Consider the following 15,996-nt stretch of genomic DNA (forward strand, 5'->3'; position numbering starts at 1 on the left):
CATAACTGGCTTTGTCTTTTGTTTTTGAGACGGAGTCTTGCTTGCTCTGTCGCCAAGCTGGAGTGCAGTTGGGGGGGATCTTGGTTCACCATAACCTCCCCCTCCCGGGTTCAAGCGATTCTCCTGCCTCAACCTCCCAAGTCGCTGGGACTACAGGCGCGCGCCACCATGCCCAGCTAATTTTTTGTTTTTAGTAGAGACAGGGTTTTGCCATGTTGGCCAGGCTGGTCTGGAACTCCTGACCTCGTGATCCGCCCGCCTCGGCCTCCCAAAGTCCTGGGATTACCAGCGTGAGCCGACGCGCCTGGCCTCATAACCGTTTCTTAAACTATTCCACGGAAAGGTTTCAGGACGCTGAAGCCTTTGTTCCAGAGGACTCTGGTGGCTCCTAGCAGTGAGACCTGTCTGAATAGATTCCTAGACCTGACCATGTCAGAGGTGGGCCTATCCCAGGCCTCTAGTGTTTGGTTGGTTGGGGTTTCCTTTGTTTGCTTTGAGATAGGGCCTTGCTCTGTCACCCAGGCTAGAGTGCAGTGGTGCAATCATGACTCACTGCAGCCTCGACCCCCAAGTGATCCTCTCACCTCAGCCTCCTGAGTAGCTGGGACCATAAGTGCACCACAACGCCCAGCTGATTTTTTTTTAAGATGGGGTTTCTCTATGTTGCCCAAGCTGGTTTCCAACTCCTGAGCTCAAGCAATCCACCAGCCTCTTACAGGCATTAGCCACAGAGCCCAGGCCGAGGCCTCCACTGGCGCGCAGTGGTCCTGCCTAGCCTTGGGGCAGGAGGGAGCACCAGCACCCGTGGTACCGCCTCCAGCTGAGTCAAGGCTCTGGGCTTTTCAGGAATCCCCTCTCCAATTCTTCCCAGCCCCCACACCCAGTTCCTTAAGAAGGTCTGGTCTCTTCCCGCTTCCCTGCCAGACCCTGGCTGCGGTTCTTACTAAGCATCGCTGCACTGAGACCCAGCCTTGCCCCCATACCCCGCAAAGAACAGTCACAGCCATGTTCCTGGGGAGTTGTGAGGATGTTTTTGTTTGGTTGGTTTTGGTTGGGATGTTTTTTTAAGAGCATCATATAGATATTTATATATATAAATTATTAATGTGGGGAGGGGGCAAGGGGCGTACATTGCAGAGGGGGCGCGCACACAGGGATCGGGGAGGGGCAGGGGTGGCACACGATGCTACACAAAACAGCCACATCTAACAGATGAAATAATCACACCAACGGGGCAGGGGAGGGGCGGCGGCCACGGGGGTTGGGCATGGGGGAGGAGAAAAGCAGGGGGGACAAGGAAGAGAGACCTGGTCCAAGATTCTGTGCGCTTTCTGTCCCCATCCTCGCCACCTCCCCACCTCTGCACACCACACCGGGCCTTGGCCTTCTGTCTGTCCCTCCCTCCCCCACTCTCTGTCCAGCAGCAGAGGCCCTGCAACTGAGCAGCACCCTCTTGGCTCTGGGTGGCAGGCCAAGGGCGGGGTGGGGGAGGGTGGGGGTGCTCCAAGGTCCAATGTAGGAGCCATGGTGCTCTCTTGATCGCAGGTTCTACAGTGGCTTGTCGCTTTCCTTCTTCAGGTGACTAGGGAAGGGGCAGTGCATAGCAGAGAGGTAAGAGACTTGAGACCAACCCTGACCTCACCCCCTTACCGAAGGGGTTGGGAGAGGAGGAGTTCCCCCCCCAGGAGCACAGTGCCCAGCCGTACCATGTCCACAGCCCCTCCCAGGCTCACTGAGCCCATGTCCCCTGGGCTGGGGCACCCTAGGGTACCTGTAGTAGTCCTCCTGGGCAGGCAGCGGCACACTGTGCAGCGGGTGATGGGCATGCAGCCACTGCTGCTGTTCCAGCGCCAAGCGCTGCAGCTCAGCTGACTGTGCGTGCATGGCCTGCAGCTGATGAGCTGCTGACATTGGGGCAGAAAGGGAGGCCGGCAGGTCCCGGTAAGGGGCAGCTGTGAGCAGGAAGGGCAAGGGGCACATGACCAATGGATAACAAGTAGCTGCTCTGGACCAGGGGATAGCCAGCTCCTTTACATGCAAAGTTAATGAACTAAAAAGTCAGGTAACACAGCCAGTTCTGTAAGTTGCCAGTGGTAGAGTGGAATTGGGATTCAAACCTCTTAGGCTGACACTAAAACTTGTGCTTCTCTTGGGCAGACCTTCAGCTCTCCTATTCCCATACCCAGCTCCCTTAGGTACCTCCTCATCCCTCCCCAAGACCAACTAGGCCCATCCCCCCACCCAAATACCTCCTTTCTGCCCTTTTCTCATTAGAGCTGCCTACCCCAACTTCCACCCTTACCAAAGAGCTGGTGACGAAGAACTTCGTTCTCGTGCAGAGGGTGAGGAAGCAGGGGGTTAGGGAGAGTTCCAGCTGGGTAGGGGATCCGGGTGAGGTGAGACCCTGAGGCCAGGGGGTCAATGAGAGGGTGCACCGAGGCAGAGGCTGGAGGGCAGAGAAGAGGAAGGTGTCACCAGAAGGCAGGTTTAGGGCAAACCATGCATTTGGGTGAAGGGATCCAAGCCTGGGAACTGAGTCAGACAAACACAAGGAGCTCCAAAGTGGAACAAAGGCAGAGTGGAAGAACTAGAGACCTGGCAGGGGTGGACAGGCTGAGCCCTACTGGAGGACGGACATACGGATGACAGAGCACAGGAGATTATAGTCATCAGAAGGGTCTGAGGGGAAGGACAGGGAGAGGTGGACTGCTTGAAGGAGGTGGAAGATAGAAGTTTAGGAAATAAGACAAGAAGAGGCCAGGCGCGGTGGCTCAAGCCTTATGATCTCAGCACTTTGGGAGGCTGAGGCAGACAGATCACCTGAGGTCAGGAGTTCAAGACCAGCCTGGCCAAGATGGTGAAACCCTGTTTCTACCAAAAATACAAAAAAATTAGCCAGGCATGGTGGCACACGCCTATAGTCCCAGCTCCTCAGGAGGCTGAGGCAGGAGAATCGCTTGAACCTGGGAGGTGGAAGCTGCAGTGAGCCGAGATCGCACCACTGCATTCCAGTCTGGGCAAAAGAGTGAGACTCGATCTCAAATTAAAAAAAAAAAAAAAAAAAAGGAAGCCAGGTGCAGTGGCTCACACTTGTAATTCCAGCACTTTGGGAGGCCAAGGCGGGCGGATCACAAGGTCAAGAAATCAAGACTATCCTGGCCAACATAGTGTAAACCTGTGTCTACTAAAAATACAAAAATTAGCTGTACTTGGTGGCACGCGCCTGTAGTCCCAGCTACTTGGGCAGGCAGTGCCTGCTGAGGCAGGAGAATCGCTTGAACCCCGGAGGCAGAGGTTGCAGTAAGCTGAGATCGCGCCACTGCACTCCAGCTTGGCGACAGGGCGAGACTCCGTCTCAAAAAAAAAAAAAAAAAAAAAATGGTGAAAGGATCGTAAGTAAAGCTCATTATTGCCTATGACACCCAAACCCAAACCTACAGGGCCTTTTCTAGAAAGTTACAGATCTAGAGATGGGGAAGAACATGAAAGACCTCCCACAGGGAGAAAAGGAGAAAGTGGCAAAAAAGAGTTGAATCCAGAGAAATCAGAAAACAGGTTTGTGGGTTGAGCATGGTGGCTCACGTCTGTAATCTCAGGACTTTGGGAGGCCAAGGTGGGTGGATCGCTTTGAGCTCAGGAATTTGAGACCGGCCATGGCCAACATGGCGAAATCCCGTCTCTACTAAAAATACAAAAATTGGCCAGGTATGGTGACACACGCCTGTAATCCCAGCTACTCCAGAGGCTGGGGTAGGAGGATCACTTGAGCCCGGGAAGTTGAGGCCGCAGTGAGCTGTGATTGCGCCACTACACTCCAGCCTGGGTGGCAGAGCAAGACCATGTCTCAAAAAAATAAGTAAGAAGATAGGTTTGTGAAGGGCTTGGGAGAATGGGGCTGTGAGGATAGAAAGGTGTGTCCTTCAAAGGCTCCTGCCTGGGCCTCTGTCATGGGTAGGACACTAGACTATGGAGAGGACTGGGCTGTGGGGAATACAGGCTTTGTGGCCAGGGAAGGCCATGAGGAGACAAGGCTGAGAGAACGTCAGGGAGGCAAAGGCAAAGTTCAGGGCAGCAATCTCAGGAAAGGTTCATGTCAGGCCAGGGGAGGAACGTCTGGGCCAGAGGAACGAAAGGGCCCAGTCATGATAGGGGGAAGGTGGCCCCAAAGGGCCAGGGCAAGGAAGGAGGGGTCTCACCTGCATGGATAGCATCTTGCTGGTGCAGGTGCAGGTGCGAGTGGATGTGGGAGTGCTGGTGGTGATGGGGAGTCACATTGAGCATCTGCAGCCGGGCCAGCGGGTCATTGCCCAGGGCCGCCACCCTTTCTGCGTGCTGCCTCTCAGCTGCCAGCCGCTCAGCATAGGACATGTCAGGCCGCAGGGCTGGCCCAGCTGCCAGCGCTAGACGTTCTCGCTCCAGGGGCCCCAGGCTCGGATGAAAGGGGAAAGGGTGCAGGCCAGGTGGGCCAGGCTGCAGAGCCAGGCCCCCATGTCGGGGAAAGGGATCCAAGCCCGGCCCAGGGACCCCATGTAGGGGTTCCAGCTCACTAGGCTTCACCTCGAAGCCAGGCTTGAGGCGGTCACGGAGGTCTCGTTCACGGGCTTCCCGTTCCCTCTCCCGGGCAGCTGGATCACTGCTGTACAGGGCCGGGACATTGTAACCCAGGAGCCCCGGGTCCACTGCCCCCAGGGGCACGTAGAATGGATGGTTGCGATTGCCAGGAGACATGACATGAGGCCGGGCATATTCACTGAGAGTGCGCAAGGCTGGAGTGTCAGGACCCAGGTAGGGAGGCACTGTAGCCACCGCACTGCCCGGTTCAAATGGAGGGCGATGGGGCACTGGGCCCAGAGATGGGCATTCCACCGGAGCACGGCCCTCCTGAGCCAACTTCTGTGGGGTACAGGGAAAAGTGGAGTCAAAGCGGCAGTTATGAAAAGAGGTGGCTGGTTTCAAGCTGCCCATTTGTTTCGACAGCCGAATGCCAAAATGCCTCAACTCATTGAAACTCTGCCCACCTGGAACTTAACTGCGACCCCCCCCCTCCCGAATATTTGCCCTTCTTGGGATCCACAGGTAGTCCCATCTGAGCATGCCTTTTCCCAACCCAGGAATGCAGATTGCTCTCGCTGAAAACCTTTTGGGCTCCATTTCCTGGGCTGCAGTGGTACCTCCCCTCCGACAGGTGGCGACGTGACTCGCCCGCCCACCGAGCCGCGCAGCGCAGCGGGAAGGAGGGAAAAGAAGGCGGTGGCGCAGGCAGTGACGCACTCACCACGCTGCGTTCAAGCTCGCGCTCCTTCTCGCGCTCGCGCTCTTTCTCGCGTTCTCGCTCGCGCTCGCGCTCCTTTTCTTCGCGCGCGCGCTGCTCGGCCTCGCGCCGCACCTTCTCCACCAGGTCGGCTCGCTTCTTGGCCAGCTTGGAGCCCTCCAGTGGCACGAAGTACAGGTCGCTGCGCGCGCACGAGTTGAAGCCGCGATCCAGGTGTTTGTTGAACCTGCCGGGCGTGGAAGCAGCGCGCGCTCAGCCGGTGCGAGCTGCCCGATGGAGCCCGCGGCGCCGCGGCCCCGGCGAGTGCTTGCAGCCCCCGCCTCAAAACCACCCCTGCAGGCTGTGAGCTGCTGCCGGCCTCACTGGCCATTAGGCATGGACGGAGGAGAGTGGCGTGCTTTGCTAAAACACTACACCAGCGCAACGCCCCTCCCTGCTACTCCCTCCCTCGTCGCCGCCTTGTCGTCGTCCCCCTCCCAGGCCCACCTCCGCCCCACTTGGCCGCTCACCTGGCAGACTGACTGGCATGGCTGGGCACATCTACCACCTTGGGAGGGGGCGAGGGGCTGCGGGCTGGGGGCACCGGGCTCTCGGGGGTCTCATACTCCTCAGCCGGCTCCTGTTTGATCTGTGTGGCGCTCAGGGGCGGCCCTGAGGCAGGGGCCGCAGGTGGTGGTGGCAGAGATGGCAGGCCTGAGGGCCCCGCAGGTGGCAGGGGCCCAGGTCCCACGGTGGGCGAGCCTGGCTTGAAGGTCCCTGGGCCTGCAGGTGGCGAGGTTCCTCGATAGCCCGGTGGGGTCCCCGTTCGGAAGGAGGGAGGCGACCCGGGTTTGTATCCGGGTGGGGTGGCTGTCTTGTAGGCCCCCGGGGACAGGGCTCTCTTTCCGTACGGTGGGGGCCCAGGTGGGGAGGCCGTTTTGTAGCCTGCTGGCGAGGAAGCCACGGTGGCAATGACCGTGGAAAGGGTAGCCGAAGAGGTGGTGACCGTAGGCACCGGTGGGAAAGGGTAGGGTGCCCCTTGAGGGCCCTGGGAAGGGGAGGGGTGTGAACATGGGTAGGACCCTTGAGAAGTGGAAGAGGAAGAGTTGGAAGAGGAAGAGACTGGAGGGCCATTGGGGCCTGCTTGGCTGTAGGACACCTGGCTGTGAGGTGGGGGCAGGTGTGCTGGCCCTGGTGGGTAGGGCCTCAGAGACCCCAGGGAGGGAGACATGGCGTAAGGGTGTGCGTGGTGGGAGCTACCGCCCTCCAGTGAGTGGGGAAATGCTCCAGGAGGAGGGGGCCCAGAGCTTCCGTGATGCTGCTGCTGCTGCTGCTGCTGCTGCTGCTGTTGCTGGTGGTGATGGTGATGTGTTGAGGCTGGTGCGTGGGCGGTGGACTGGGCCCCAGTAGAGGGAGGGAAGGGGCCTGGATGGGCACTGCTGTTGGCTAAGAGGCGGCCATAGGGAGGAGGTGGTGGGGGACCCTGGCTCCACACAGCCTGGGATGGGAGAGAAGGCTGAGTATACTTGGGGGGCTGATTGGAGACAGAGAGGCTTGTTGGGGGAGGGAAAGAGTGGGGGTAACTGGGCAATGCCTGGGAAGCTGGGTAGGGGGAGGCAGAGGAAGAAGAGGAAGAACTGGAAGAGGAGGCTGCTGCAGAGCTACTACTAGAGGATGAATAAGGAAACCTCATGGGGGGCGCTGGGGCAGAAGAAGAGGAAGCAGGAGGCAGAGAGTGGGGTGAAGGAGCCAGAGTTGGGCCCTTCTCTGGGCCAGGAGGAAGTCCACCCATACCCTGTCCCATGGCGTGGGGAGAGGGCAGATGTCCAGGTAGTGGTTGGGCCCCCAGGCCAGGGGGAGAGGCTGATGCATTGTTGAGGGGTCTCAGGGCAGGTGGGGGAGGCAGGTTCGGTGTCACATGGGGGAAGTTGGCTGGTGGTGGTGCAGAAGGTAGGTTCCCACCACCTACTGCAGTGGTAGGCGGCTTTGTTGGGGGAGCACCACTAGCCCCAGAGCTTGATACTGAAATGGGAGTAGTGGGTGGGGGGTGCTGCTTACCCCCATTAGGGCCCCCCACTGATGAGGCAGCCCCTCCCCCCTTGGAACCCATTGGGGGTCCAGACAAAACTCCACCAGTGCCCCCAGGATAGAGCTGTGGGTGAGGGGGAGGGGCCCCAGGAGGAGCCTGGAACATTCGAGATGTGGGGGGCTCCATGGGAGCATGATACCCAGTGGGTGTCACAGAAGGATGGGGTTCAAAGCCAGCCTCTGGCTGTCGAGGGGTGCTGTCTGGCGGTGGAGGGGAAGGAGGAAAGAGTGGAGGTTGGTGGTAGGGGCGGGCTGGGCCCTGGGACAGGCCAGAAGATGAGTCGGAGTCATTCTCCACACTTCCAGGGCTGTAGATGCTGGGGGACGTGCTTCGGTTGTCCTGGTCAATATCCCTAGGGTCGCTGCTGCCATCATCATTAAGGCTCCGCCCGTCCAAGCTATCCAGATCGGAGGGAGACTGTGGCCGAGGAAGTTCCTGCTGTAGAAAAGGGAAGGCTCATTTTTTCTCTTTTCCTTTCCTGCTTCCCTGTGATTTGGGGCCTCTCTTGCATAAAATCATTTCCCCTCACAGCACACTGTTGTACTGTGATGTGGTGAGTACTCTTGCTCAAGCCCACCTCTTACCATCTGGGGATTTCTCACTTTCCTCACATTCTTGGCTGCTCCCTAGCAGCCAGTCTTGTTTCCCTCCTGTAAAACCCTATTCCTTCTTCAAGGATCCATCTCAAGCACCTTGTCTCTACCCACAGCTGACTCCAAATCCCTGTCTTACACCATCTCATAACCACCACTTTAACCATCCTCCATCCCCCAACCCTTGGTTCTTAGACCATTCTGGCCGGGCACAGAGGCTTACACCTGTAATCCCAGCACTTTGGGAGGCTGAAGCAAGCGGATCACTTGATGCCAGGAGTTCCAAACCAGCCTGGACAACATGGTGAAACCCTGTCTCTACTAAAAACACAAAAATTAGCCGGGCGTGGAGGCTCATGCCTATAATCCCAGCTACTCGGGAGGCTGAGGCACAACTGTTTGAACCCAGGAGGCGGAGGTTGCAATGAGCTGAGATTGTGCCACTGTACTCCAGCCTGGGTGACAGAGCAAAACTCTTTCTCAAAAACAAACAAACAAACAAAAAATAATAAAAAAGAAAGACCACTTCTGCATTTTCCTTAAGATTTATTTGTTCCTCCCACTAAGACTTCTCACCCAGAGACTAGAATCCCCCAACTCTTCTGGTCCCCTTTGGCCCTGCCTGGTCATCTGGTGGTCTGTCAAAGCTCTAAGAATCTCTCTGGCATATTATAGACAGAACTGCTCTCATAAGCACTATGATCTGGCCTTTCTCTTATGTCCCAGGAGAGATCCAGCTAAGAATAATGAGCATAAGGAAGTCTGAGAAAAGAATGGTCACAAGATGGGTCAGGATGGCGACAAGGGTCTCCCACCTCAGTTTTGGTCTTTTTTGGCGCATTGGTCTCCTCACTTTCACTCTCTGAGATCTCCTCACTCCGACCCTGCTTGTTGACCTTTGGGGTGGAGGCTTCCTCTACTCGGGCCTTCTGTTAGAGAGAAAGAGAAAATTTCTGTCTTTTCCCTACCTCCCAAGCTCCACCGTTACCCTCTGCCAAACAGGAAGCTCCCCCCACAACACACAAACACCCTCAGCCCCAGTGCCTGGGCATCCTGTGGGAGGACCTGAGGACAGAATACCTTGGCTGTCTGCCTGGACTTCTCAGCTTTACCATCACTGCTGGACGTGCTGACCCCTCCAGGGGAGGCCCGGCCCCTCGATCTCAGTTCTTCCCGGGGCCCAGGGGCCTCTTTCTTCCGTCCACTCCTCATTGACATCTACAAGAGGAGGAAGGAGGTAGGTAACACTGTTCTTTACATTGCACCTAACTTTATGGTGCACATTATTTGTTCTTCTTCTCTAGACCCTTCCTCCTAGCTTGCCTGCCCCGCCCCTCATCTTTCACCTCTCTCATTTTAACTCACCGAGTCTTTATTCTGTCGTGTCTTCATTCTTCAGGCTGTGGAGACCCCATTCTCCTCTGCCTGGGCAGCTAAATACAGAAGCTTCTCTGCTCCACCCCAAGTTCCCCACAGCTGTGGTCTGGGAAGCAGGATCTCCAAGTTTCCAGTGTAGGCACCTGGAACTTTTGCAGGATCTGTTTTCAATGAAACCTGTTAGAAGGAAACCATCAGAGTCTCCAACTGGGAGAACAGAGTCACAAAGGAATACTATTGTGCTCGTTAGAGAACTGAGCAAGCGGCCCAACCCTAAGCCTTTGGGCCAAGAGGTACAGATACCACAAGCCATTGCTGGCATGCCCCATGGGCTACCTTAGCTATCAAAAAGGGAGGCAGACTCTGCTCAAAGTATAATCTCTTTCATCTCTGCAGAGGGCAGAAAATTCGGATGCACCTACAAGCCCCAATCCAGGAGATTACACAGTTTTACCCTTCATGATTCCTAAAGGATATTTGTGAACACACACATTCCACAGAGCCTTACAAAGGAACATAAAGAAATGGAGCAGGGCATGGTGGCTCACGCCTACAATCCCAGCACTTTGGGAGGCCAAGGTGGACGGATCACAAGGTCGGGAGTTCAAGACCAGCCTAGCCAACATGGTGAAACCCAGCCATGCGTGGTGGCACGTGCCTGTAATCCCAGCTACTCAGGAGGCTGAGGCAAGCAAATCACTTAAACCCGGGAAGCAGAGGTTGCAGTGAGCCGAGATCATGCTACTGCACTCCAGCCTGGGTGACAGAGTAAGACTCTGTCTCAAAAAAAAAAAAAAAAAAAAAAAGAAATGACGTTGAAGTATTAATTTATTGAGTACCTTCTTTATATCAAGCCCTTCACATACATGATTTCATTTAATATTTACAACCAACCCTGAATGGTAAGCATTATTACCCTCATTATATACGTGAGGGAACTGAGGCTCAAAGATTGTGATTGGGACTAGCCCAACCTCACACACTGAGGAACCAGTGACAGAGCCAGAATCAAACCCACGTCGGTGACTTCAAAGCCCATGCTGTTTCTTCTATACTTTGCTATATTCTCCTCAGAAGTTGCTGGGGAGAATTCTCAGAAGGCCTAGATCAGTCACAGAGATATGAAAAGAATCTTTTCTCACATCAGAGTAGGTAGAAGAAGAATGTCCCATTCTATAATACAAAGGAACACAGCCCTACCAATCCCAAGACTAAACCTAGGTAGCCCCAAATTGTAGAACTTCATTTTTGAGAGCCCCATAAAGGACCCATTCTCTAGTACTTGAGCTCCCTAAGGCTAGAGGAAAAGTCAGAGTTTTCACATAAATGATTAAAGACTCAAAATATCCGTGAGCAAACAATACAGATGTACCAGTTTTTAAGCCTATCCTCCTACTTGGTGTAGACTGGGTTACACAGCTCCTCACAGCCAGTCCATCCATATCTGTCTATCAGCAGGTAGGCAGGTATCTATCTTTATCCAAATCCCTATAGCCAGCTGTATTCATTTGCACTTGTTTGTATTTCTTGCTAAGTGTCAAGTCCCTGCAAATTACTGATTGTAAGATCTTTTGAGAGCAAAAATGGTATTTTCTTACTGTTTTCTTCCTTTCCACTGATGTGTGTGCGCTTTTCTTGTGATTGACCTTTAAACCCACTAACTTCAGTAGGTCTTTCTTCCTGAATTAAGTGCTGTTAGCTCCAGTGGGAATAGACTAAGCTTACCCATCTATTCTATTCTGAGTTGGAGGCCTGCTAGGTAAACGGCATGTCCATATTCTCTAGTGTATTTTTCCCAAGGAACACAGTAATTCTCACCTCCATGGAACCATACTGATGCAGGCAGTAAGGGGTGAGTCTAACCTTTCCAGGAAACTTCACAATTTACTTAGAATCACAAAATTGCTGGGACAGAGCCTGTCTTCTGAACTTTCAGCTGATGTTCTGCCTAGTAGACGTGTCTTTTTTTTTTTTTTTTTTTGAGACAGAGTTTCACTCTTGTTGCCCAGGCTGGAGTGCAGTGGTGCAATCTTACTCACTGCAACCTCCGCCTCCTAGGTTCAAGTGATTCTCCTGCCTCAGCCTCCTGAGTAGCTGGGATTACAGGCATGCGCCACCACGCCTGGCTAATTTTTTGTATTTTAGTAGAGACAGGGTTTCACCATGTTAGTCAGGGTGGTCTCAAACTACTGACCTCAGGTGATCTGCCTGCCTCGGCCTTCCAAAGTGCTGGGATTACAGGCACTCTGAACCACTGTTTTCTTTACTTTTTTTTGAGATGGATTTTCGCTCTGGCCAACTAGTTTTCTTTACTTTTTTTTTGAGATGGATTTTCTTTTTTTTTTTTTTTTTTTTTTGAGACGGAGTCTCGCTCTGTCGCCCAGGCTGGAGTGCAGTGGCGCAATCTCGGCTCACTGCAAGCTCCGCCTCCCGGGTTCACGCCATTCTCCTGCCTCAGCCTCTCCGAGTAGCTGGGACTACAGGCGCCCGCCACCACGCCCGGCTAATTTTTTGTATTTTTTTTAGTAGAGACGGGGTTTCACCGTGGTCTCGATCTCCTGACCTCGTGATCCTCCCGCCTCGGCCTCCCAAAGTGCTGGGATTACAAGCGTGAGCCACCGCGCCCGGCCGAGATGGATTTTCGCTCTTGCTCCCCAAGCTGAAGTGCCACCTCTGCCTCCCAGGTTCAAGCCATTCTCCTGCCTCAGCCTCCCAAGTAGCTGGGATTACAAGCACACACCACCATGCCTGGCTAATTTTTGTATTTTTAGTAGAGACGGAGTTTCACCATGTTGGCCAGGCTGGTCTCAAACTCCTGACCTCAGATGATCCACCTACCTTGGCCTCCTAAAGTGTTGGGATTACAGGCATGAGCCACTGTGCCCAGCCTTTTTTTTTTTTTCAACTACAGCTATTTTGCCACATTTTTTAGTTGTTGTGTAGACTGGTTTTAAAATACTATCAACCAAAAAAAAAAAAAAATCCAAAGAACAACACCCACCGTAGCAAAAGAGGAAAACAACCTTAAACAAAAAGCACAACAAAGATGACTATTTGTGATTGGTGTATTTTTGCCGGCCCTCCTAGAGAAGGGTGTCCATATCCCTTCACCATCACAGAACCTGTTCACCAAGTCAGTTAGGTTAAGGGATCCAAAAGGTCAGAGAAACACAGGAATGTACCTGAGGAACACAGTAATCATAGTACGCCCTCTTTTTTAATCACCTGAAATCTGATAAAAACTAGCAATGAGTAGCTTTGAAGGAGAAAAGCAGTCATAAAAGAACAAGTAATCCTGGGGATAAGGAGTGGCAGAGGAGCAAAGGAGTTAGGGTTGGATTGTGTGTGTTTCTAGACCTGGGTCATGTTTTAGCACCAGCCTACACTCCTAGCAGGCAATCATTGTAACTAATATTACAGAGCACCTACTCTGTATCTGGCCACATACTAAGCACATTCACCTTCATTACCTTACTTTATTTTATTTATTTATTTATTTATTGAGACGGAGTCTTGCTCTGTCACCCAGGCTGGAGTGCAGTGTCGCGATCGCCGCTCACTGCAAGCTCCGCCTCCCGGGTTCACGCCATTCTCCTGCCTCAGCCTCCTGAGTAGCTGGGACTACAGGCGCCCGCCGCCATGCCCGGCTAATTTTTTTTGTATTTTTAGTAGAGACGGGGTTTCACAGTGTTAGCCAGGATGGTCTCGATCTCCTGACCTCGTGATCCGCCCGCCTCGGCCTCCCAAAGTGCTGGGATTACAGGCGTGAGCCACTGCGCCCGGCCGTTACCTTCCTTTAAAAAGAAAATGATTAAGACCAGACTGGGTTGGGAGGAAAGTGAGAACTAGAAAAAGAGCCCCTAAGTAAGAACAGGAAAAGAAGAGAGAAATATGGGATGTCAGAAGGAATACAGTGGAGTCACAAGCTCTCTTGGGAGGGGCTCGCAGGCTAAATTTCAGGATCATTGGCCCAGCCCCCAACATCATTCTGGACCGGCCAGACTAACAAACCAGTCCGAAGTGACTCCTAGATAACAATGCAGCCCAGACCAGCAGATAACGCACTGGCCTAAGCCTTCTGAGAATCAGGACCTTCAGAGAGGCCTCAGAGATCATCTCAACTATAGCCCCTTCATCTTAAAAGTGAAGCCAGGGCTCAAAGAGAAGTGACTTGCCCAAGGTCACAGAGGCACAGCCAGGTCTAGACACAAGTCTCCTGGCTCCTGTTCTATACTATTTCCCCTGCATGAAGCTGTTTCACAGCCCTCTGTCCTGGGCCACCCTCACCTGGGATGGGCCTGGGAGCCCAGCCATTTCTACAAGGTCAGGGAAGAAGGCCAAAGGTTAGCTGAGGGAAGGAGGAAAAGGGTTAGGGAGGCTCAAAGAGGAATTCAAGTTTTAGAAAATGAAAGAAAGTGCAAAGAAGCAAAAAGACAACTCTACAAAAAATAGCATAATAAGGGAGGTAGAGGTCAGAACCAACTGCCGAAAGATGGTGTAACCTGAACAGAAGCGTTTTCATCCTCCCATCACACCCAGGTGGAGAGACTTGGAGAAACACCTATGATCTGCAAGGAACCGATCTACCTGTTCCAACAGACTGCAACATGAAAGGGTGGACACCGTGGGGAAACTCCCATTCACCAACAGATCCAGAAACATCCTCCAAAACCCAGCCCAGAGTCCCAAGGGCATAGCCACAGGCTGAGGTCCAATAAACATTCGAAGCCCCCCCAATCAACTGGACATCCCACTGGATCACTACCATAGCAACACAGTGGCAAAAGGTGCCCCTCAAGAGACCATCCCAGGAGTCCATCTGGCAGCCACCCCCTACCCCCTCCCAGTTGCCAAAGCAACTCCTACCCTCCTATAGCACCTCAGGGAAGGGAGCTTAAAGGTACCTACCCTAGTCGAAATAAGCCCATGCACAAAGGGAGATCTTTGAGCTCAAAGCAGTAACTAAGGCCTCCCTATATAGATCCCTATATAGATCAGGGGCAGCGGACGCTCCGGAAATTGGAGGGTGGAGGGTGGAGGTCGCAACTTGCTTGGAGTGCCTATAAGGTTGCTCAATTCTCATTTCCATCCTCCCAGAACCCCTTTCTTCCCAACTCTCCCTTCTGTGTTCCTGTTTTCCTCCTCATTAGTTTTGGGACAACCCACACTACTGGGCCCCAGTGCCCTCTCCAAGAAGTAACTATGTCTGGGATGGGGAAAACAGGGTCAGAGGTGACCTGGAGTAGGGGAATGAAAACCGTCACAAAGACATGGCCTTCCCACTTCCACGCTGGAAAACCTCCGGCTCATCTCAAAAACGGACCTCTCTTTGCCCAAGCCTCCGCTTCCCCCAGCTTCATCAGCCACAATCCCTCTTTCCACCTACCACACCCCTTTCCCGTTTCCCACTTCCCGTCTATTCCTAAAACCCCCAACCCCAGGCTCCAGAACCCGTGTTCTGGGCCTTTGGAGCTTTTTCCTGGAGCCTTCATGCCCCACCTCGCTGCCATCTCTCCTATCCATTCTGCCTTCGCCCGGAACCCCACTCACAGCATCCCCCGTTTTCCTCCGCCAACCCTGGCCTCGATGTTCCTCCTCTTTTGGGTCTGTGGGTCCCGGATACCCTCTGGCCCCACAGGCCTCCTCCGGAGACCCTCCCTCCTTCCTCACCTTCCCGATCCTCCCGAAACCCTGGCCCCCGATTCTCCTCAGCGGGCCCCACCCCCTGAGCCCCCGGCCTCAGGCCAGGCAGAGCCCGCAGTGGGGGGACGGGATTGGGAAAATAACAAATGGAGGCGGCGGCGGCAGGAGGGGGAACTGGGACGGGTGGGGGTGGGGAGCCGCAGGCCGGAGCCCGGGCGGGACAGAACCCCGCGGGCTCGGGGCCCAGGCGGCCGCAGACCTTACCTGCTGATAGCTCGGGACGGCTGGCTGGCTCCGAGCGGGATTCCGGGCTCCGGCGCCTCTGGGGGGCGGCGGCGGCAGCTCCCCCGCCCCCCTCCTCTTCTCGGCCTCAGTCGCCGCCGCGACGACGGCGGCGGCGGGCCCGACCCCCCCGGAGGGCGGCCCCCATCCCCCCTTTTCCCCGCCTGGCCCCAATCGCCCGCCGGCCCACGGAGCAAACACCGATCTCCGCTCTGCTCCCCACCTCCCCGGGCTTGCCGCCTCCCCCTGGCCGCCCGGAATGCCCCGGGCCGCGCCGCCCGCCCCCGCCGCGCCGCCCGGCCCCGCGGCCCGCCCGGCCCTCGGCGCAGCTCCGACCCGCCGCCGCCCGCGCCCGCCTAGCGCAGCCCGCACCCGCGCGATCCGGGGCCCCTCGGCCGCCTCGCCCGCGGCCCCCGCCCCTTCCCCGGCAGTCGGCTCCCTCTCCCCCTCCTAGCCCCTCCCCGAAGCCGCGGTCCCTCCGAAATGGCCCGGCCCGAGGCCCCGACTCGGCGCGGGGCTGCGGACGGGCTGGGCGGTGCGTCGGGCGACTCGCACAGGAAAGCGGACGGCGAAGGGAGGGAGCCTGGAAGAGGGGGATGGGAGAAGGGAGGAAGAGGGAGAAGGAGGGAGCGCGGAGGAACGGCGGAGAGAGGGGCCAGGAGGGAGACGCGAGGGAGGGAGCGCGAGGCAAGCCGCGAGGGGGGAGAGGGGGGGAGCCGGAGAGGGGAGGCGCCGCGCGAGTTGGCCGAGGCCGAGGCCGA

At 55.4% G+C, this 15,996-nt stretch overlaps 1 protein-coding gene across 4 annotated transcripts; it reads right to left on the minus strand.

Moving 5' to 3' along the window:
• Positions 1 to 1,008: 1,008 nt before the first annotated feature.
• Positions 1,009 to 15,350, minus strand: ATN1 (atrophin 1). Of its 4 annotated transcripts, none has more exons than XM_055280842.2 (10): positions 15,218 to 15,350; positions 9,299 to 9,487; positions 9,014 to 9,151; positions 8,749 to 8,862; positions 5,782 to 7,775; positions 5,276 to 5,498; positions 4,197 to 4,893; positions 2,303 to 2,446; positions 1,772 to 1,952; positions 1,009 to 1,582 (listed from the first exon to the last, which is right to left on the minus strand). In XM_055280842.2, exons 2-10 carry the CDS (start codon positions 9,323 to 9,325, stop codon positions 1,549 to 1,551), a joined length of 3,552 nt encoding a protein of 1,183 aa, XP_055136817.1. In that variant the 5' UTR covers positions 9,326 to 9,487; positions 15,218 to 15,350; the 3' UTR covers positions 1,009 to 1,548. The 4 variants fall into 4 exon arrangements, with proteins under 4 accessions (XP_055136817.1, XP_055136813.1, XP_055136814.1 ...); XM_055280838.2 differs by having other exon boundaries at positions 5,782 to 7,778; XM_055280839.2 differs by lacking the exon at positions 15,218 to 15,350 and adding an exon at positions 14,981 to 14,998 and having other exon boundaries at positions 5,782 to 7,778.
• Positions 15,351 to 15,996: the final 646 nt, after the last annotated feature.

The sequence above is a fragment of the Symphalangus syndactylus genome, chromosome 5, assembly GCF_028878055.3.
Source record: "Symphalangus syndactylus isolate Jambi chromosome 5, NHGRI_mSymSyn1-v2.1_pri, whole genome shotgun sequence".
Classification (NCBI taxonomy): Eukaryota; Metazoa; Chordata; class Mammalia; order Primates; family Hylobatidae; genus Symphalangus; species Symphalangus syndactylus.

What these genes read in the sequence shown, in the direction of transcription:
- ATN1 (XM_055280838.2), bottom strand. Translation starts at nt 9,325, where the DNA reads ATGAAGACACGACAGAATAAAGACTCG. An exon ending in CACGACAGAATAAAGACTCG is followed by an intron (nt 9,152 to 9,298) that starts GTGAGTTAAAAT and finishes CTCCTCTTGTAG; the next exon opens with ATGTCAATGAGGAGTGGACG. An exon ending in GCGAGCTTGAACGCAGCGTG is followed by an intron (nt 4,894 to 5,275) that starts GTGAGTGCGTCA and finishes TGTACCCCACAG; the next exon opens with AAGTTGGCTCAGGAGGGCCG.